We start from the raw sequence: 22884 nt of genomic DNA on the forward strand, positions 1-22884 counted from the left end.
TTCGACCAGGTCATCTGTCTCTTTCCAAGTAGAATGAGAACCAGAATCAATACAGACCATTTCCACAACAGTCCTTTTAAAGAAAGAAGTTTTGAAGAGAACAGCTGATAAAGTGACAAATAGGGGCTGGGAAGACAGATGGCCACTGCTTACTCAAGTAGTTACTTAATAACCATAATGAAAAATTAGCTGTTTAGTGACTCTAAGGAACAGAATAGACAGATGTTAGGAGAGGTACAAAGGCTGAAGCAACTAAAGAGAGTTTGTGCTTGACTGGAGCACAGCCCCATGAAGAGCTGTTTGAGAATCTCTAGCTCAAGAACTGAGGCAAGGGACCAGTTGAGGCTCCCTGGCAAGGCCTTTGAGGGTGCACGTTCTCGGAGGTGCAGTCAGAGCTGCAGAGCGTGCTGCTTTCAGACAGGCTGAAAGCAAGAATTAGGAGGCTGAAACTCTGACATACAGGCCAGTCAGATGTGGGAACAACAGTCAGTGAAGTCTCAGGCATGAAACGTGAAGGTATGCACTTCTGTGGTGGCACAGACCTGTCCACTGAAGCCAAAGACTCTGTACTACTCTCTCTCTTTTCTGCTGGTTCTGCAGTTCAGCATAACTTCTTAACTCCAGGCAACTAAGTAAGGGTTTACCCACTGTGCTGGTTTGACTGAAAGTGAGTTAATTTTCTTCATGCAGTTACAAACCTTTCTTTTTCATAGCTAGCATGGTGGTTGTTTGAATTTAGTTTGAGAACCAAAATATAACACCCTGGGACAGAGTTAATTATTTTTAGTTGTTGTCTGGGGGCCAAGAATGTTTTGACCGCTCTGCCCACAGGTGTGAGGCAGCTAGTAAGGGGGGCATAGATGGGGCAGACCTTGACTGACATCCAGACTGATCAGTAAGAACATTCCATGCCATTAGCATCGTGCTTCATGTTTAAGGAGAGTCGGGATTTTCCGGCTAGGGAGAGAGGAGACAGAGACCCATTCTGGTTTCTGCTCCGTTTTGGTGGAGTTTTGTTTGGGAGTTCTTTCAGTTCAGCCTTTTGCCATCCAGCCATTTGCAGAGGCCTCTCGGCCTTTCTACCTTTTTCGCTCTTCTCTGTCTCTGGGGTCAGCTTTTTGGGACCAGGTGCTGCTTCCTGGGACTGGCTGCTCAGTGTGGACGGAGTTCATGAGGAACTGCATTGTGTATCTTTTATTTTATATTCTATTTTCCAGTATATATGTGGTAGTATTAGTAGCAGGATATTAATATTCTTTTATTAAACTGTGTTTATCTCAATCTACAAGTTTCTCCCTTCCCTTTTAATTCTGTCCCCTATTTAGGGGTGGAGGGAGGGAACTGAGCAAGCGACAACCTTGGTTTTGAATTGCTAGCATGGGTTAAACCATCACACCCACACTCAGTCCATATTTTTACATCACAAAATGAAAGGCAGTCATTCCCATTTTGCAGTCAGAAAAGCTACAGTATAGAAAGCACAGAGTTCATATAGCCCATAAATGACAGATCTTGACTACCCTCATTTCCCAAGCTAACAATAATGCTGACAATGTCTCTAGGAAGTGGTACAGAGGATGGAAAAGCACAGCTGTTCATTCTGTTACATTGTTGCACTGTTGCAGTCTGAACTACCACCCAGAATTTATCCACAAGTCATATAAATGAGCCTCCAGAAGTGACAGGACATTATTATTATTATTATTATCATCCACTGCAGATCTGCCATATAGACAGGATGAAGTTAGTATTTCATACTCAAATAAAAGGGCCTGCTTCCTGACCTCCCTAATGACCTAACAATGCAAGTGGCATACAAAGGATAGGGGAGGGCTATCAAGGCTACAGTTATATTTTTTCTGCTTGTTAAAGGTGATGTGGTTAGTCATGATTTTAGCTGCCAGCAGTTAAGGGAAGTCATCTGTAGAGCCATAAGTTGTAGGCGTATCAATGCACAAGCAGTCATAACTTTCAAAGGCGTCAATGCTCTCAAGCAAAATGATCAGTGTTTCTCCTTCAATTTAAGTGGAGTCTCATTTGCTTGATAAGTTATCTACTTTAGAAGGGAAATATAGTTTGCCTTACTTCTGTAGTCTGAAAGTGATCATGATGTATCAAAAAAGAGTTTAGCAGAATTCATATTAAAAAAAACCTTCCAGGAAGGAACACAAAGGCAACTCAGAAAACATGAGGTTAACATTTGGCTATATTAAATGCTTTTTTTAGTGCAGAGTCTCAAAAAAATATACCAAAGTAAATGCAAGTAAATGCTTATTAGAAAGAAGAGTTGTTCCACTCATGACAAATACTCGCAGAGATATCCCCAGTTTATATTCATGATGATAAAAAAAGTCTTATCTCCTTTGATTAAATATCCACACAGCCAATCACTTTAATGTTTTTCAGCTTTGTAACTCTGTATTTCACTGAGAGTCAGTCTGTCACTTTTTCCACTAGCTCTTCATTTATAATTTGTGGTGTCAAGTACCAAGCTTTCCCAGCATGAACATTTTACAGGTGCTAGGTCAGGCTGTCAAGCTAAAGTACATGCTAATAATTGGTAGCTTTGAACGTCTCGGCCTCTTTACCTACAGTGGAACATCAACATGAAGGCTCTATTGTTTTTACAAAATAATCAGCTTTCCACTACTTTTAACGTTATCAACAAATAAATATACAACATCCTGTCATCCCTTGACAGGAAATAAGTTTTGACTATCTAACCAAAGATCAAATTGCTTTAAAAGATTGGACAGCACAGAGTACTCTCTTTGGCTATGTAGAGACTTTGAGCTTTGAATGATATACTTTTAATGCACATATACGGAGATTAAAATTTCAAAGATAACTGAAGAGCATAAAACAGATCTAAGAATGCCATCATTCATGTAGTAAACAGTTATTCCTGGTCTGCTGAATCACTGGTCTCATATTCAATGGTATATAGTTACCCACTTTTTTTCTTTTGTGACTATATGATAATCTAATCAGAGAAAACAAACTTTTTTTTTTTTTTCTGATTTCACACCGAGAAACTAAAAAGACTGCTTTTCCTATTATTTTATTATTTTTTTTCAAATTTTCTAGAGTGCAAGTGATGATTTGGATGTGATACAGGAAACATTTTTCAATCTATCTCTTCCTCGTCCATAGCTCCTTAGACGCCAGCAAAAGAAAAAAGTGGATGGAAATAAGAGCATTGTACTAATACTTTTTTTTTTTTTAATAATTAAAGGAAAAAAAATTCTGGTAAAACAGAGTAAAAACATTCACTTCTGATATGACTGAAAATAGCGCTTTTGGTAACAAGGGGTTGTCAAGTGTAACACACATGAATGTGGAAAGCATTTGTGAGACTTCCACTGACATGAAATGAACACATCTTGGGCACAATGATTTGGCAGGTGCAGCACTGCATCACTACTGCTGGAAATGCAGTAGCACTCAGTGCCTGACTTAGTTCAAAGCACTGCTTCAAAGGGCTACTTGAAACTCAAGTGCCTGTTATACAACCCAGTGATGCAAGGGGAATGTCACCGATGATCACTGAAGCACTGCCAAGGGACTCTGAATGCAATGCCAAATACAGACTACACAATACTACATCCGCAATGTCACTGCAGTATACGGCAACCTTTGTATTTGAATGATTATCGCCAAGTTAATGTTTGAATTAAAATCTGCTTTATACCATTTTTCTTCAAGACTTTTTTACCCTCTTTTGCCATTCCGTCTGAAATGTCTGAGCCCAGAGAATGTGAGAAGGGGACAAATAGCACCATGACTGTGGAGAAGAATTACTCTATTCAAGGGAAAAAAAGGGAATAATTTTTTTTTTTTTTTTTGCTCCTATCTGAAGATGACAATATAGTGAAAATGCTCAATCTGTCCAGGAAGGCTATCTAGTATATCATAGAATTATAGAACTATAGAATGGTTTGGGTTGGAAAGGACCTCTACAGATTATCTAGTCCAACACACAGGCTGGGACATCTTTCACTAGATCAGGCTGCTTAATGCCCTGTCCAGTCTAGCCTTGAACACTTCCAATAATGGGACATTCCCAGCTTCTCTGGGCAATCTGTTTCAGTGTCTCACTACTCTCATCATATCCAATCTAAATCTACTTTCTTTCAATTTAAACCATTGCCCCTTGTCCTGTCACTACAGGCCTTGGTAGAAAGTCTGCCCCCATCTCTCTTACAAGCTCCCTTTTTATAATGAAAGGCTACTATAAGGTCTCCCTGGAGCCTTCTCTTCTCCAGGTTAAAATGAAATACTTTAGGATTAAAATTAAGTATACAATTACATCCCTAGTTTAAAAAAGCAATGATAATTGGAAATAACAATTAAAATGGAATACAAATTTATTACACATTTCATAAATGTATGTTGGCCTATAGCCTCTTTTCTTACAAGAGCTATGACCATGCCTGAGCCATTCAAAAAACTGTGCTTGTTACTCTCACTTTCCCAGCTGTTCAAAATCTCAGTTCTCAGACTATTAATATAATACTATCTCATGGCAGGTTACTCTACCCTCTACATGAATGCAACCAAATATTATTTAACATTGTCTGCTACAAACAATAATGCATGCCTTGATCAGAATCTCGATGTGGTTTTTTGATTGTCCAGAGTCTCTTCATTTCCAGTGCTTGCTCTCAATCAGAACAAGTGATTCAAATCTCATATTTAATTTAAAACAGATGAAGGGGGAATTTAAGATGTTTCATTCATGTAAATGCCAAATTTATAGCAATGAATATTATCTTTTGTATTGCTATACAGCTTAATTTATTTCATCTAAAAGCAATAAAACAGAGTAAGTACTAAGCGATCCTAATAGCCAAGCAGAATCAAAATATGGAAGAAAAAGCTGAAATGTGAATTATAATGCATTAAGGTAAAATTACAGCTGAATTTGAGGACAATTTAATTCCATTTGACTTTGAGAATGCATTACTTTTTCAGCCTTATTTCAGTATTATATAAACTGAAAAGTGTTTTGACTCTGCAAAAATTATGAAATATAATTTGTGTTTTTATAGTAAAGATATCATTAAATTACTGTTTGTGTGGCAACACCATATTGGTAGTGAACATTATAGCTTATCATGTACATTTTGTTGTACAAATATCCGAAATAAATCTGGGTTAGGAAACTGAAACGAGTTGTAAAAGTTTTTAGCTGCTTTAAATAGAGAGCAAAAGAGGTGAGGAAGTGCATAAAAGGCATGCTTTTGAGAGAGACAGTATTTAACTGTGCAATTCATAGTGCATTTCTTCAAATGTCAGTCATGACACTGATCTTATTTAAGTAATGTCCTTGGACAAAGTAGGTTTGTTCTAATGAGATTATTTTCCTGGGAAAGCTGGGAGGCGTTGACAACAAAACTGAAGGATGGAACTCTATGTGGGGGGCTATGGGGAGAGAAGAAATGATTCTTCATATCTCAGATAATAAAGAAGAGAGGACATTAAACACAAATTATAAGACAATCCAAAGGGAGCTAAGGAGAACTTCATTTATGAAGTGCAAGCCTAGCAGCAAACAGAGAAGCTAAGACATGCACGTATTAGCTGATGACAAGCCAACCAAGGACCAAGCAAACAATGTGGGAATGAAGGAGACACATGTCATCATAGAAAGTGTCACATATTTCTCACAAAAATACTACTATTGCACAAAGTACCTGTAAAATATCACCAGCAAAACTCCACGTGCTTCTGGCCACCTTTTTTTAATAAAGAATAAATTAAAAAGGCATGAAGGACAGACAAAGGCACCTGTAACTGCCACCATGATCAGATATCTCTTGAATGAGATGTGAAAACAGTATGCCAAAACCCAAAAGAACAGACATGATTCTTCCTACAATAATGTAGCTATTATAGATAAAAATTGACAATGGAAAGATGTTCTTATGCTTTGGTACAACACCAATGCAAGTATAAATGAATAAGCACTGTCCACTAATAAATGCAGCTTATAAATGCAATTTAATTTCATAGGACTGAAGTTCAGAACAACCTTCCAATGGGGGTTAGTAAGGGAACATCACTAACTAGATCTAAGATGAAAACTAATCACCATTTTGAACAGCACCATAATAGGCATTTGATTGTGGTAACAAGAGCTCTTTCCCAAACCCGTGTTCCAGTTACAATCAAGAGAACCACTGTGTGAACAGTCTTAGCATGTACCACAAATGCAAATACTATTTTTTCTGTCAAGAACAATTAAAAAAAACTTTCAATGCCAGTAATGCTACAGTAAAATATTTTCTTCACCTCAAAGGAAATTAAGTAACTTGCTGAATGATAAACTGGCTCTTCTGTTGTCAGTTTCCTTTCCTGCCTTTGAGGTCAATATTAACTTCTACCCTCCATTCTACTTCCTTTTGGAGCAGAGTAACAAGTATTTAAATACTTCTTGAACTCTCTTAACAGAACTACAATATAGATCTTCCTGAACTGCTGCATTTATCTTTAACATAAGTCTCCAAAGGACATAACCCACATTATGGACTAACAGCCTGTAAAACTGAATTTTATGAACTGCAGCAGTTTGAGCAATAAAAATTGAATCAATGGACTCAAGTTGATGGCAATTCTTCCCTACTCTATGGAGGAATTAATTTATTTTTCATATTTTTTTAAAAAACAATGTACTTTTCAAAAGTGTTAGAACCTGCTTGGAGTCTAAAAACATGTATGCTTACACACACAGATGACATGTTATTGAACAAGTGATTTTTTTTTTTCAAAAAAATTTTGTAAATTAGAGTATTCACGTAAGAGAGAGTCAGAAGAACTTGACTTTTAATCTTATCTTCCTTCTTCCTCTTTTATTCTCGCCTCTCTTATAAAAATGTACTGTTCCGTCTTATTACCTGAAAAAAGGGGATATCCCACCACTATTTTAGGAGCTTTAGTCATAAATTGTATGACTTTACTGCAATGAAAATCACACTTATGTTCCTTAAAGCGGCATAAATATGTTTACCTCTGCTCAAAGAATACTACCTCCATGAATCTCACCAAGAATCTTATTTTATTAATAAAGCATTTAATATCAAGTTTATGTCTTAATTTCTTTTCATATTTTTCTCTTAATTTTAACCAAATAAAAAAAATCTTTTGACATATGTTCTATGCAGTAAAGACCCCAAAACCCAAACATTCAAAGTAACTTTTTTGCATGCTGAGTAACTGTGAAGTCAACCTGAGCCAGTATCTGGCAGCTCAAATAATCAAGTCAATTGGACAGTTTATTCACTGAATCATTGAGTTTTATGTAATCACAACTCATTTGGACATAAGAACACCGGATATCAGAAAAGAAAAAATTCCTCAGATCAGAATCAAGCATCCACATCACAGTTGAAAGTTTAAATACATTAGTGCAAAAGAATGAACTCTTTACACACCTTAAATACCAACTCACTAACTTTTTCCTTTCCCAAGCACACTATAAGAAAGAGGACCCTTAACTAAACATATGCTTAACTGAAAGGTATTATGAAGAACCTGTCAATAGCAGGACTTTATTTTTATTTCTTTTAAGACAGAAGTCCTTATGAACCTAATAAGTATTATTACATGCTACAGCGAAGGAAAAAATCTCCAACCACAAACGGGTTTGGCAGTCTCATCTGACCTGGAAAGACAGAAAATTCTCATCTGCTCACATGGTGGCAATCGGTCTTACTCTGACAATATGAGCAAGACACACAAACCTACAACCTGTGAAGAGATTTCTCCTTCTACAGCATGTAAAACACTTCACTCAACCACAGTATTCATTTAAATTAATTTTTAGTGTTTCAAAGGCAAAATAAAATTCCTAAAACAGAAAGGGGAAAAGTTGTAACAAGCTTCTGCTTAACAGCAATAACCCAGACAATTCTGCTTCTCTGCCTTTCTCTTCCATTCCTAGCCTTTGATATTGCTTTGATAGACTTTGGTATTGGTAACATTCACACCCCATACCATCAGCACGGTCTGGTAAACGTCTGGTACTTAGATATGAGTTCTGTGATGCAGCACCTCCAGTTTTACCCATTCCCTTTATGCCTTTTTAGAGAAAACAAACATGGCACCTTTGAATCACAGTGTATCTTTAATTTTATTTCAATAACTGAGTGCAGCTCTGGATGACTCACTTCAGCCATCCTTGATTGCAAATGGACATATACTATGTTATTTTTCTGCTGTGATAGAATATTGCTACTTGGGGATTTTTTCATTCATTCTAACTTCTGGAATTTCAGGTTAATTAATGGGACCTTCCAACTTCATAGGGTGAGTCCTTTACATAAACGAAATAATCTGATTCCATCAACACTGACATGCATAGTTATTAAACTCACTGGGAGCTGATAAGGAGCTATACAGAACACTAGTGTAAATTTTCTGCTAACAGAGCATGTTGTCAACTCCTGTTCTGAGCTATGTGTGGAGGTAAAGAAGACACATAGGCCAGACATCTCAACAGGGTCTCAAAATGACCTTTTTTCTCAAAAGGCTACATCTCACTTTTATTCAAGTAACATGGAAATAATACCAGCACTGAAGGAGAGAAAACAAAGAAAATGACCATAATCTATATTAAAGCAACCAAGTCCCAAGATATGACTTAGTTTTTCAAAACTCAGCATTTGTAGTGGGCTATTACCCGAGAACCTTGGGTTTTTTTCTCTCCAGCTAGATGGAAAAGTTTGAAACTATCTACCACATTTTGCAAGACAGAAGAAATAAAAATAACTCTATTTCTGGCTCTGCTTCTGATTCTACCTCACAATATTTGGAAGTTTGGGTTTATTAGAATCCACTGGTATGTACAATTGACTTCTATCACCAACTTTGGCTTGGCATCATTCTAGTACAGTGGATGTTAAAAAATTCCCATTCTCTATGGTGTGCCTTATGATACCTTCTTGAGTCACAGATGATCTAGAAGTCATTGTGTTTCTCTGGGGCATTGCCTTCCAGGAAAAAAAAAAAAAATCTATCTATCTATCTATCTATCTATCTATCTATCTATCTATCTATATCTTGTATATTCATTATGTGACTATTATCTCTCCAGCTTTGGTCTTGTTTTTCTCCTCTGACACCCAAATGGTCCAGCTGTCCTTTCCTACACCTTCCTTTAAGAAAGTCACAGTGCCCTTCAATGACACACAAGCTTGTTTCTCTCAAATCCAAATACTTCATCAGTGCGTAGTACAATTATGTCCTAACTGGTTCCTCTTGAGTTGATCCTACAGAACATGCCATAATGCAGAAGTATCTGGGAGAACACTGATTAGTCACAGTTTCACTTTCACCAAAGCAGATTTTGATGCTGTAATTATTTATCAATTCAAAATGGCACACATCAGCCTATGCCAGTCCACACAGAAGGATGAAGAGAACAAAACAGATTAAAAACTACAAACATATTATTACTTAGGAGTTTTTTGTTGTTTTGTTGTTGGTTGGTTTTGTTTGTTGGGGGGGCGGGTGTTTGGTTTTGGTTGTGTTTTTTAAATATCATTACAGAGTTACAATTCAAAGAAAAAGGATTAACTCACTTATTTCTAATCAACTTTCTTCCTCCATAGATGTTCTTTCACTGTCCAAGGCCTTTACTTAAATGCAGTGAAAAGCTTAGAATTCACTCATCTGGAGTGAAGAAACAAGCAAGAGACAAGTCTGAGTGAAACAGAAACATTCATAGCTAAAATTCCTATTGCTTAGTGATATGCTTTGCTGATTCACAAAATGGCTGAAGTTCGAAGGGACCTTTGGAGGTCATCTTGTCCAATCCTCCCTGCTCAAGCAGGACCACCTACAGCAGGTTGCCCAGCATCCTGTCTAGACAGTTTCTGAATATCTCCAATGTGAGAGACTCCAAAACCTTCCTGGACAACATGTGCCAATGCTCAAGCACGCTCACAGTGTGGTGTTCTCAAAAGCCAAAACCACCACAGTGTGGCTGAGAAACACCACAGTGTAGTGTTTCTCAAAACACAAAAAAGTGTTTTCTGATGTTCAGACGGTGCCTCCTGTGTTTCAGTTTGTGCCCACTGCCACTGCTCCTGTCACTGAGCACCACTGAAAGGAGCCTGGCTCTGTCTTCTTTGCACCCTCCTTTTGGGTATTTATACACATGGACAACATCGCCCCCAAGCCTTTTCTTCTCTAGGCTGAAGAGCCTCAGCTCTCTCAGCCTCTCCTCACAGGAGAGATGCTCCAGTCCCTTTATCATCTTTGTGGCCCTATGCTGGACTCCAGCATGTCCCTGTCTCTCTTGTAGTGCGGAGCCCAAAATTGGCCACAGAACTCCATGTGTGGCCTCACCAGCACTGAGTAGAGGGGAAGGATCTCTTCCCTCAACCTGCTGCATACTTTGCCTAATGCAGCCCAGGATATTCTTTGCCTTGGTGTCCTCACCAAGGTCCTTTTCTGCCAGCTGCTTTGCCACTGGGTGGTCCTTAGCATGCACTGGTGCATGGGCTGGTTCTTCTCCAGGTAGAGAACCTGGCACCTCCTTGTTGAACTTCATAAGGTGTCCGTCAGTCCATTTTTCCAGCTTGTCAAGGTTCCTCTGGATGGCAGCACAAGCCTCTGGCATATCAGCCATTCAGTTTTATGTCATCAGCATCCTTGCTGAGCATGCACTCTGCTGATAAGGAAGTGATCCCCTCAAACTCCAAAAGTGGGGTTTAAATCAAAAATATAAAAAAGTGCACATACCAAAAGAATCTTCAGTTCTTGATCAGTAGCAATAACACGTGGTTATTATTTGTTAGAAAAAAAGTATTTATTGGAATTGAAAGGGAGAGAGGCAGGGTTAACAAACCTCTTGGGACTTTTCAGTCACGTTTAGTTATGAACTGGAAGAGGCTTAAATTTTTGCAAAGGCTGATCAGGAGAAAAGATCAATTTGGTAATCCTGTTGAGGGAGATAAAAGTACTGTTCTGTATTAAAAACTAACTAAGAAGAAATATGAAACAGGAATAAATAGCCAGATATTGCTGACAAAAAACTACATGGCAAATGAAAGAATGCTCTATATTAGGATCACTGTTTGATGTATTTATTAAATCGAAAGGAAGCAACTAAAGACCATGATCCTCACTCTCTGCTCTTAGAAGGAACATGTCAGGCACAACTATGCTTAAACTGTAGCAGAGTAAAAACAAGTGTATGGAGGAGAGCAGGACAGAAAATTAGTTCATAAATTACTTTGGACTAATCTAAACATTCAAGCAATTCAGAATTTCATATAACAAAAAAAAATTAAACAAATTAGGTTACACATAAGACAAACTAGATTATAAAATATTCAGTCCTCCAGGCTAAAGCCTGAACAATCAGATGAGCTATATGGTAATTTGTTCATTAACCTTTACAATCTATGTACCATGACCCACTTGAACCAAGAATGGAGGTACAAATGCAAATCGGGAAGAAGACTGCCTATTGTCAGTAAATTCTAACATTATCTATGTGCCGTTCTAAATGTCAACATCTAATCAACCCTAATCTATTATTGATTTTCTCTTTTGTTTTCAAAATACCCATCTGTGGCACCAATTTCAATCATTTTTTATTTCTTGAGACACATCTCTCAAGTATAAAATACTTCCATCAGACTATAGCTATTAAAAATAATGTCCTAATTTGCCCTAATATGATGGAAACCCACCAATGCTAAGGTTTCAGGACATTACTTAAAATCAAAACTATTTGTTACAAAATTAGTAAGGTAAATTATTAGTAGTAAATAGGCTAAGCATTACTGGAACTTTGGACGTACTGTGTCAACAACAGGTATGCCATGAGAAAGGAAAAAAAAGGGAAACTATTTAGAAGTGTGACCTTCATTCTAACTATGGTTAGGCTCACGTTACTTAACTCTCTCATCTCACAACACAGTTTCTTAGCTTGTCAACATTTTACATACTAAAAAAATCCTATGCAAACCCTATGTTAAAAGTGAAATTCTACAAAAACAAACAAACAAACAAAACCGTTCAAACATTTCCAAGAGCAAAACAAGAGAAAGTATGTTTTCCATCTTTACTTAAAGAACACTCACATTTCTGTGATTTAAAGCATCTTGATAGACATTCCCCGATGTCCTTTGCTGTAAATTCACATTTAACCAAACTGAACACGTTCACTATAGCAATCTGAAATTTTGGCACTGCCAAAACTTATCTGTGCTCAGCATATTCTATTCTTAACAGAATTTATGTATCAGTTTGACTGTCCTGATACTGTTAGCGCAGGGCAACTAAGCATACTCCTTACTAAGACTGTGAGGCTGCATAAGATGGTCCTTTCACTGTATCTTCTGGCTTCCAAGTCAACAAGCACAAAAAGCTTTCACCTGTATTCTCTCATCTCGTGCAGAGCTCAGAAAGAGTAGAAGGTACAAGGAAGATAAACATCCCAAATGAAATGCAGCAAAATAAGGAATGGAATCATGAGAAACAAAACAACCACACAAACAAAAACAAAACAAAACAAACAAAAACCCACAAAACAAACAAAAACCCCAAAACAAAACAAACAAAAAGAAACTGTGCACATTGATGGACAGACGCCAACTAGCAGAAGAATAAGGTTAAGAAAGGTAAAAAGAGGAAAGGGAAGGACAACTGAAGAATAAAAAGAGCCACCAAATGGCAGGTCATAACCATTAGAGCTCTTATGCAACCTAAAGAGAAAAACCCTGGTGTGTGACCTGAGAATGAACTTATTTTTCTTGCAAGTTTCAAAATTCCTTTGCTGCTTAACATTATCTAAGGGCAAAGTACATGCTTGCATTACCATCTAACACTCATGTCATGGAAGATGGCCTCTTTCTAACCTTAAGTACTTCAAATGATTCAGTAGAGGATTACACTGTCAATCGAAATAAACCATCATCCAATATGAATAGGAAGAAAAAAAAAAAATGAACTCTTATAAAAATTGCAGTAGGAAAGGAAATTTCATATGAACTACATTTTTACAATAATGGGATTAGCAAGTTTTATACTTTAAAAGTTAGGAAAAGCCAGAAGTGAAGCAGTCACCATGGCTCCCAGTCCACATCCAAGATAGCTGGTTTCCAAGACTGTAGAGCCAAACAGCACCATGAACCAGCTGGGCAAGGCTTCTGCTGGAGGACTGAGGCTTTGACTGCAGGAAGGTTGTGAACAAACCAAGCGCACAAAATGGCAAGAAATTTTCAGATCTTTAATTTGTGTGGTACAAATCCACTTCATTTGCATTCACCATTTTGATAAACTGAGTTTGGATAGATCACAGATTTTTTAAATATGAACAAAATGTTCCTAGCAGAAAACGACTTCCTTGTACAGGAAGAAAAAAAAAAGAGTTCACCTGAAGACTACACTGAAAACCAAGATGTTATATCTACCTCTGCCACCTACCTCTCAGCACACGAAAAACTGTTTCCTTGGAATATGCAGTGGGTGTCATGAAGTCATCACCTAAGCAAAAAGCTTTGGCCTTTAAGTCTTCTCCTTATTTCAGTGGTTATAAAGACATAGAAGGCTTGCTCAAAATAATATTGAGAAAAATAATAGCTTTAAAGAGGTTCAACATGGAAAAAATAACTCTGTGTGCAGCCTGACGTTTGCACAGAACCATGTATTAAACAATGGCAATTGAGAAATGTTAGATTCTTTCTAACCACTAGCTAACATTTCTCTATACTAGATGAGATGGCCTTGAGATAGCCTATAGAAAAACAGAATATATGATAACATCATTGTATTCATCTGCATCAGAGGAACCATTAACGTGACATGGAATACCATCTGATTTCCTGGTTGAATTTACAATCCCAGATTTCTTCAGAAGTAGTTTTTATATAATACATCTCTCTAGTAGACTTTTTTCTTTGTATGCAGAGGCATTCCTCTGCCTTTGAATACATTTTTATCACTTCCAATATACACCATTTTACAAAGGCAAATTCTTACCCTTACCATAAGATGTTTCTCTATATTTCTTAAAGAAGGAAATTAAGCTATTTCTGAAAATTTTAGTCTGAAAATCAGTAATTTAATTATGTTTTTTATGACATACCAAAATCACAGGGTACCATTCCTACTGTTGTCTCAGCAGCAGCAGAGTTTGGGTTTCCATTGCATCTGATGGCAGCCAGAGTGCAAATCTGGCTGAGAAGCTCATGGGTGCCACACCTCCCTCATCATGTTTCATCATTCCTAAATACTAACAATATTCGTATTTACCTAAACCAAATGTTCCTCTAATAAATAAAGTCCACTAAACTGAATGACTAAATTTAACATAACCCTGGGAGTGGGTGTTCCTGCTGTATCATTCTGGCAAGTGAGCGTTTAGCAACTTCAGCAACACAAACAAAAGCAATTTAATAGAGACAATATCTTACATTTTCCTTACTTTCGCCTTCAAAGATCTTCAGCAGCCAGACACAACGGAGCATGAAGGACTATGCCGTTTTATATGGTCCCACTTTGTTCAGCAGAAAGTGCTGGATTCAAACTACATTTTGAAACATGAATTCGTCATCCAGATGCTTTATATTCAATCAATTTTCAAGAACAAAGAACAGAAGCACCATGAAAAAAAGGCTTGGTGTCCCTTCATATTTTTTTATATGTCCAAAATATATTTGAATGATTAAATTTTAATTTTTAGCAGAATTTTTCCTATAGAATTTGATTTTAAACCAGCAGCTGGAACCCACTAGGAGAAGTGGCCTGGGTGATTTCAGACAGATAATTCCTTTTACTGAGATTAAAATGCTAGTGCATGATTTTACAGAATGCTTTCTAATTCATTCTTTTATTCCTTTATTTTAAGCTAAGAAGCACCAGCAGCCAGAGAATACAAATTACAGCAGCAAGTGCACTCTAACCAAGGGTCCTCAGCCAAGACAAATCACTCATTACATGCATCAATGAGACTGTTTGCTATATGTGACTTTTCCCCTTTTGTTCTAGGTGCAGAAGCCATTAAATGGATTGAGACGCCAGAGCTTCCAGTAAATACACCTTTTACTATGTCCTCATTCTGTATGTGTACCTTCACAGTGTTTGTTACAGATGGTGCCTACTGCCTACTTCTTGCATAGAAGTGACACAGTGCTGATTTTATTCTAAGCTAAAACCTGTATAATTTCACCTGTTACCATGGAGGAATGCTATATGATTCTAAATGCAGTTAACATACTTGTATGTTAAAAAGTTCACTCTGGATCGCTATGCTCGTGTTAGCACTTCTTGCAGAAGTATTGCCTGTGCTCTCCAGCAGAGCTGCACTAACCTGTGAGGAGCTGCTGTGCACCCAGCCCTCACTAATCTTGCTATTGCTCTTCTTGGGGAACCTGTCAGCAAACAGGAGCCGCCTTCAAAGACACAGCGATAAAAATGAGAACGTAGAGAAGTATTATGTTGTGGATGAGACAATAAAATCAGAAAAAAGATTCCTACTGGGTATGAAAAACTTTAAGGGTTTTTGGTTTGGGTTTTGTTGGGATGGTTTGGGGTAGTTTTGAGGGTTTTTTGTGGTTTTGTTTGTTTGGAGTTTTTTGTTGTTATTGTTGGGGTTTTGGCTTGGATTGTTGGTTGGTTGGGTTTTTCTCGTTTGTTTGTTTTGTTTGGGGTTTGTTTTTTTTTTCTAGTACAATGGATTAGCAAACTTCAGGTATCCACATAAAACAAGCAGGTGATTTAATCCTACATTTGTCTCTAAACTGTGTTCTGTAATGCACTAAAATTAGTACTTATGTTACAAATGCATGCTGGATTAATTGAGGTGACTTCTCTTTAAAGCCTACCTATTTTGAACAGACTTGTTCTTAGACATGGGAAAGATCAATAGCCTACCTACACACACAAAAAAAAGAGTGTTACAAGACCGATAATGAGAGCATCCTTGGACTAGTATAAGGATCGCTGAAATAAGTGGTAGACTCGAAGACTAACTAAGGAGATTACATGAGAAACGAACCAGCTGAAGATAACTTCACTGTTAAATTTTACAGGCTTTTGTATGGTCTGGAAATATTCTGGCATTGTTACAACAGAAGACAGAGTGATGATTACTTTAAGTAGAGAAATTGAAAGAAGTTTTTACAAATGCATTTTTAAGCCCTAAAAATAATAACAAAATATAGATCTTTCAGTTAACAGGTCATACAAATCCATTCCAAGTAAGAAGAAACAAACATTACCAGAAAAGTTCTGAATTTTTACACAAGTCAACAAGACAGAAGTTAACAAAACAAAAACTGATAAGGAAATGGCACTCAACAATTAGAAAGTAATCTAAAAGAAATGTTTGCAGAATCATTTTCTCATAAAGTTGAGTAAGTTGATTTGTACGGATGAGAAAGAAATCCTGCAAACCATTTCAGATTTTTATCATGTAAGAGAAACCTTTTCAGTAGCAATTCTCAATTCCAACACCTTATCATAAAGATTGGCACACCATTTACGATTCAAAATCAGCTTCTGAAGATGTAGCGTTCACAGATTTTTTTTGTTGACCTCTCCTATATGACAACATGGGTCCCAGAGGTCAGGATGGATTTTGGACAAATAATTTCTTTCCCTACTTCTCTATTTCCAAACTATTTATCATTCTGTCTCTGTGACACAGAGTTCAGCATGTTAACAGGCATAACAAACAAAAGGCCAGCCTCTTCTTTGTGTCAACATCAAGTTAGAGAAAGCCACTGATCCTAATGGAAACATTCCATCTTACACACACAGTTGGAATAAGCATATATCCTAACAAAGCTATGCTACATTGGAGAATAAGAACAGTAAAATGCTTCTCATATTGCACATGTATATCAGTTTCCATAATCAAGATGGCTAATCAGTTAAAGGAGATTTTAAACATGTCAGGCTGTTCACTTTAAAAAAATGTAGCCAAACAACTGGATACTAACCTACTCTATATCTTACTGACAAACAACTTTGCTTTTCTAAAATTCTCAAGTGAAAAGTCTTAACATCAGATACCCTAAACAAATCCTCAAGTAGAGTTCATATCTAAGTAATTACATTTATATAATCAGATCTAAAAACACGTGTCTGGAAACACAGAGCACATCTCCATAAGAAAAAAACCTTAATTTCCTGCATGTTTTTTTCTTCTCTTATTTGTAAACTATTTGACTTGCCAAAAGAAGGCAAGTCTGGCCAAAAAATAACTGTTACATTCACAGGAGGATAAGAACGGTCATCCTGGATCTAACCCAAGGTATATCTGCTTCACTGCTGAAGGCCAGTTTGAGCACAGCCAGCAGTGGACGCTTCAAACAGGACCTCAGAAGAGTGGGCAGATGCGGGACAGTCGTCTCCTCTGCGATGATATCAGTCTGGTTTCCAGGAACTACGCTGGCTTGTTTCCTAACACAGACAAGATGTTGGCGGAAACTGAAAACACTGATCTCTGAATAAATCATGAGAGATGAAAAAAACACTGCTCACTAACTGTCAACTCTTCAGTTTATTTTTCCATATTTCCTTATAACACGTAGCTTAAATTTGACTGGCTTCCTTTCTGAGCAAAGCCAAGCTGTACGCTTTTGGAAACTCTTCAGTTTCTCTTTAGTGTTTTCACACCCTCGAATTACGTGTGAACTCCCATACTGACTTGGTTTTAAACTAAATCTGCTTAAGCAATACATTTTTTAATTTTTAATATTTACATACCAATCATTAATCCAAAAAAAATTAACAAAATACTCCAACAGCATTCAACACTGCCAAATAGAATACCAGGAATATATTATGAAGCATCAACTGCAAATCTGTCCATCTCATACTTAAAATATACGAGTTGAAGCTTTTGGATAACAAGTCATTTAATGTATATCTACAACTGCAGAGGTTCCAGAGTTGCCATTATCACTCCAGTCTATATGAATGTGGGCGATGGGGATAAAAATATTTTTTAAAATTTCTTAATAGCTTGAAACAGAACTATGATTTTGCTCATGAATTTACCTATACACTTAAAAGGGAATGACACACTTTTACTGCAATAGTTTTGTTTATTTAATTTTATCATTTTTCCATATTAAGGTAAATGCTCATACAAAATTCTAGCTGGACAACAGAACAGCAGAATCCACCAGGACAAGCATCGTACAGGCAATGGCACACTTTTCTTCACAGTATCTTAAATCCACAAAGTCAGAGATATCTTCTAGCAGTAGGACATCAGTTTCATTCAGCGAGAACTTCAGTTTCTACAGACACTTAGTCCTTGGTTTCCTTATTGCTACAGGAAAATTCCAAGTGCAGTATTCAGAAGGAGTGCTTATGTGTGATGGATTGCACTTACGTAAAAATAAATATATGAATAAAAATAAGCCAACTTCTTTGAACTGATGAATAACTGAAGGTCATTAGTAATCTGAGATTCTAACACCAGAATCAAAAAGCTTTATTACCTCCTTTGAGCTACCCAATTTACATCAAGTGTAATCATTGTGAAAATAAAGGCTATACAAATTTTGAAACTGACATTTGACAGTATTTCTTCCCTCATTTTTTCAAAAGAGGAAAAAAATTAGTACAGGTGCCTTTCAGAAAGAAGCATAAAAAGACCAACCGTGCACAACGTGACAAGATGTATCAATACCCGGTAAATGAAAAAGCAGGAACTTCTTTCTACAGTTCACTGATAGACGTAACACCTTATAAACTCCACAAGTTCTAGAGTTTACGTCGGTAATTAATTTTCTGGTGACAGACAATGGCAGATACAGCTTAAAAGAAGCCAGGGTACAAAAATTGTTTCTGGTTTACATACACGTGGAAACACACATGCATGCTTGTTGAGCACAGGATACCATCGAACCTGATGTGACCTTTATCTTAAAAGCTCATACATGGTTTGCACAAAGAAGTTCACAGCGCAGAAGTTACTATCTGTATCTATTTAGGTTTGAGAGTAATTGCCCAATTAATTGTGTTCTGGCAACAAAACAACAAACCTAAAACACAGACTAAAATCTTGCATAATAATGCAACTTGTTCATAACTGGATGTCATGGACAATTAATGAAAATTTAGACGAACGTGCAAGCACTCACTCTACACCACTAATTGAGGCTTATGTTTCAAGCAGTTCTGTTTCAGACTGCAGCAGTACATTGCACCTATGCAGCACCATGGCCTTGCCTACCCACAGGGTTTTTCTTAGCAGTAAAAACTAGCCCTTGGCATGGGCATAATATGGTTTTGAACTTACTGCTCCATTAAGATTAATAAGTTCACTTTACTGTCAATAGTATTGTTTGTGTCTGCCCTGCTACAGACACTGGAAGACACTATGCACTGATTTACTAGGTGAAGAATGACAACCTAAGAGTCTTGAACTATACCTAAATATATATATCTATATCTCTGTTTGGGGGGAAAAAAAAAATAAATTAAAAAAAAAAATATATATATATGAATCCCAACATAGTAATAATTTATAAGACTAGAATATATTAATTATCTGAAAAAACCTCTTTCATAACAGGAAAGAAACCATTAAGGATTAAGTGGAAGGACTGTTACTGAGTCAGATTAATAATTTTATTCCCCTTCCACATTTTTCCCCCAAACAATCAAGAAACCCAAAAACAAACATTCCTTTGCAATTTAGTATTAATGCTGGTATGTTTGTAAATACTACAAGACCAAATATATCAGATAGAAAAGACAAGCTAAGCTATAGTTATTATTTGTCAAAACCCGACAGTAATTATTGCAAACATTCTTCCTACAACGTACATTCATTTTCATACCTTATGAAAATTTAAGAGATTTTTTTTCCTCAGTTAGTTGCATAAGATTTCAAAAAACTCTTCACAGCTGGGATTCCAAATGTTAGTAGCTTACGCATTCAAGCGTTTACACAATGGGCAACTTCTTTATTGTACTCATTTTCTTCCATGCAATTCTTGGATTTAGAGAAAGTCATAATTAAAAGCAGACTCTCTTGCTAGCATTTTATTAATTGGCTGGGGTGTGCATTTTCAAGCACCTGTATTAATTCAGTAAATTTTCAGTTCACATATGTTTTGTTGAGTTATATATTATTTGACTTCTATCATGCAATGACAGAACCAAAGAGGTCACTCACTTTATTGGAAGTTTTGAAACAAGGTGCAGAAAGAGAAGTTATTCAGAAGTTAGGTAATTCAGTACTCTATGCAGCCAATACCTCAATACCTGAACTTGTGAAAAGTTACATCAACACGAAAAACACACTTCATCTTTGACAGACTTTTCTTTGGGCTAAGCTTTTGTGGTAACTATTTTGTGGTAACTATTTTTCACCTGCTTTTTTAAACACTATGTAAATAGTACTAATTTAACCCCAGGAGTATCTAATAATAGTTTAGAAATTTAATCTAACTTGCATTACTCAATGCAAATTCTTTACCTTTGATGCATACAGTGTGTCTTGGTTATTCTGTAACACATGCAAATAGATTTTTTTAAACTGCATTCATGTGTCTTGTCAGGCCTTGCGGTATTGTAGTCTGCACTAATGAGAGTGACATAAAAGGAAAACTGTGTTGTGCTATTGTGGAAATCTGATGTCTTCAAAGACATGAGTAAGGGCAAAACCTAATACAGCATTGATATGATGGTATGTTATACAATTCACAACTGAAATTATTCATCATATTTAGTTCAGAAGAGGTAAAGGAATAATACTAAACTTGCAATGTCCCTGCCATAACCGACCCTGATTGTTCAGGGTGTTTGTGGCCATGCTATCTTATCCTGTTTTCTATACGTTTTATTCTCTCTTCTTACTTATATAGATACAGGGAAAACTGAAAATGGATTGTAAAACCTAAGTGTGGAAACATATTAACTATATATTTGATGGCACTCCACGACTAAAAACAGTTTTCTCTGATCATTACTTTCCACCATTCCATTTTTCTGTGCTCCTTTAAATAACAGTGGGTAAAACAAATTCTGTCAGAAGCAACATTTAGTGCTACCCTTCAGTTCCTATATTTCCACTCATACCACACTAAAATCCCACAACACGAAACCTAAATTGTTCAAAAATAATATTAAAACTAGCAAAGACTTTCCTAATTTGGGAATAGATGCATCCTACATCCTCCGCAACCTGAGAGATGTACCTTAAACAAATAGCTCAGGAAATACTCTGTTCTATCCAGATAACATAACATGATGTTTCACAATCAGTTACGGATTTCTTCCAGTTCGTCCTAACAAAATTTTATATATGCTGGACGTGCTATGCGTTTATATTTTTACTTTTCTATATAGGATGATTCCCTTAATCCAGAGGCATTTTTCTTAAACGCACACTTTACAACCCGCAGAATTAAAATACTGTCTTTATTAAGACCTGATAAACATGCACGTGTGACAAAGATTTTAAATGCGATTTTTTTTCGGGCAATCAGACCGTAGCACGTAAAAACTGGGTCCTAATGACAGTCAGGCACCTGCCAACAGCTCGCTGACGAGCAGCAGTTTCCCTTAACTCGTGGTGAGCTCAAACCCATTCTAAAGACGCTTTGCGTCCGGCAGGAGTAAAGTAAACCTTAAAACCACATTTCAAGTAAAAAGATGCCACTGCTCCATCGCCCCGGGAGGTAATTTCCAGTTACCTACCGTTCAGCAGCTCAGCCACAAACCCCGGCGGCAAGGGGTGACTGTGGAGAGCCCGCGGGCGCCCCAGCGTTATTTCCCTGCCCCGGCGCCGCTCGGCGGGGGACGGCACCTCGCCCCTCCCGGGGACACCGCCCAGGGAGAGGGGACAGCAGCAGAGCCCCCACATTCCCCTATCCCCAAACACCCAACTTTTGCGGGGTCGCGGGCACAGGCGGCAGGAAGGGGTGGCCGCCGACCGGCCGTGGCGCCCGGCTCCGCGCTCCCTCTGCCCTCTCAGCGGCCGGGAGGGGTCGGCGAGAGCACCGCGCCCCGCTTAATGAGCGCCTCAACACCCCGACAGCCGCCACAGACACCACCCCGCTTCCCGGGACCGTGGGGCGCTGCCAGGCACAGGTGCGGAGCCCCCTCCCCACCAGCGGCCGGCCCCGGCCCCTCGCACTCCGCGGCCCCCAGAAAGTTGTCGGGAGTCCGTACCGCATTCCCCGGCCCCGCGGCCGCCCTTACCGTGGTTGCTGGCGACGTGACCGCCGGCGGCGGGGCGCCCTGTTAGCAGGGGGAGGAAGAGGCCGACTCTCCAGAGCAATCCCCTCACCTCACAACACCCCATGGCTGGTGACCGCCGAGGGCCTCGAGTCCTCGGCCCGCCGAGGCTCCCCGTCCTCCTTCAGGCCAGCGGGGAACGCCGCCGCGGCGCCCCCGCCCGCCGGGGTCCGGAGCGGCCCGGCGGGCTGCGCTGCCTGCCCTGCCGCCCGCGGCTGTCCGGGCCGGGGCGGGCGCATCCACCGGCGGGGTCCCGGGGCACGGCGGCGGCCCGGAGAGGGAGGGCGGGGGGGGCGCGCCGAGAGCCCCCGCTGCCGCCCTGCCGCGAGGGGCGGCGGCGCTGGGAGCGCTCCGGCAACTTCGAGGCGGTGGCGGCGATGGGGGTCGCACCCCGCTTCCTCTGCCGGCTCCGGCCGGTGGCACCTTCAGCCCCGCAGAAAGGCCCCCAGCAGCTTCAGCAGCCTCCTCCGCGGGAGCAGCCTCCTCCCCCGTCCGCGCCGCACGGGCCCCCGCATCCCCGGCCAGCGGCACAGCCGAGGGGATTCAGATTCCCACGGTGGAGGGTCTCGCTCCCGCCGCCCAGCTCCTGAGGGGAAAGGGGGAGGAGGGCCGGGCGCCTCCTCACGCTCCCGAAGACATCAAGGAAACTTGCGGGGCGGCACC

The 22884-nt window shown here is 38.8% G+C and overlaps 1 protein-coding gene across 1 annotated transcript in view; it reads right to left on the bottom strand.

Annotated features, from left to right (window-relative positions):
• Positions 1–22288, bottom strand: part of EPHA6 (EPH receptor A6) — a gene marked incomplete at its 5' end in the record, with an annotated part of 487187 nt that extends 464899 nt beyond the window's left edge. Inside the window, one exon of the mRNA XM_082057768.1 lies at positions 22186–22288. Within this exon, the coding sequence (XP_081913894.1) occupies positions 22186–22288 (103 nt within the window). The remainder of the gene's footprint in view (positions 1–22185) is intronic.
• Positions 22289–22884: the final 596 nt, after the last annotated feature.

Source organism: Streptopelia decaocto (assembly GCF_964273445.1).
Source record: "Streptopelia decaocto genome assembly, chromosome: 1".
Taxonomy (NCBI): Eukaryota; Metazoa; Chordata; class Aves; order Columbiformes; family Columbidae; genus Streptopelia; species Streptopelia decaocto.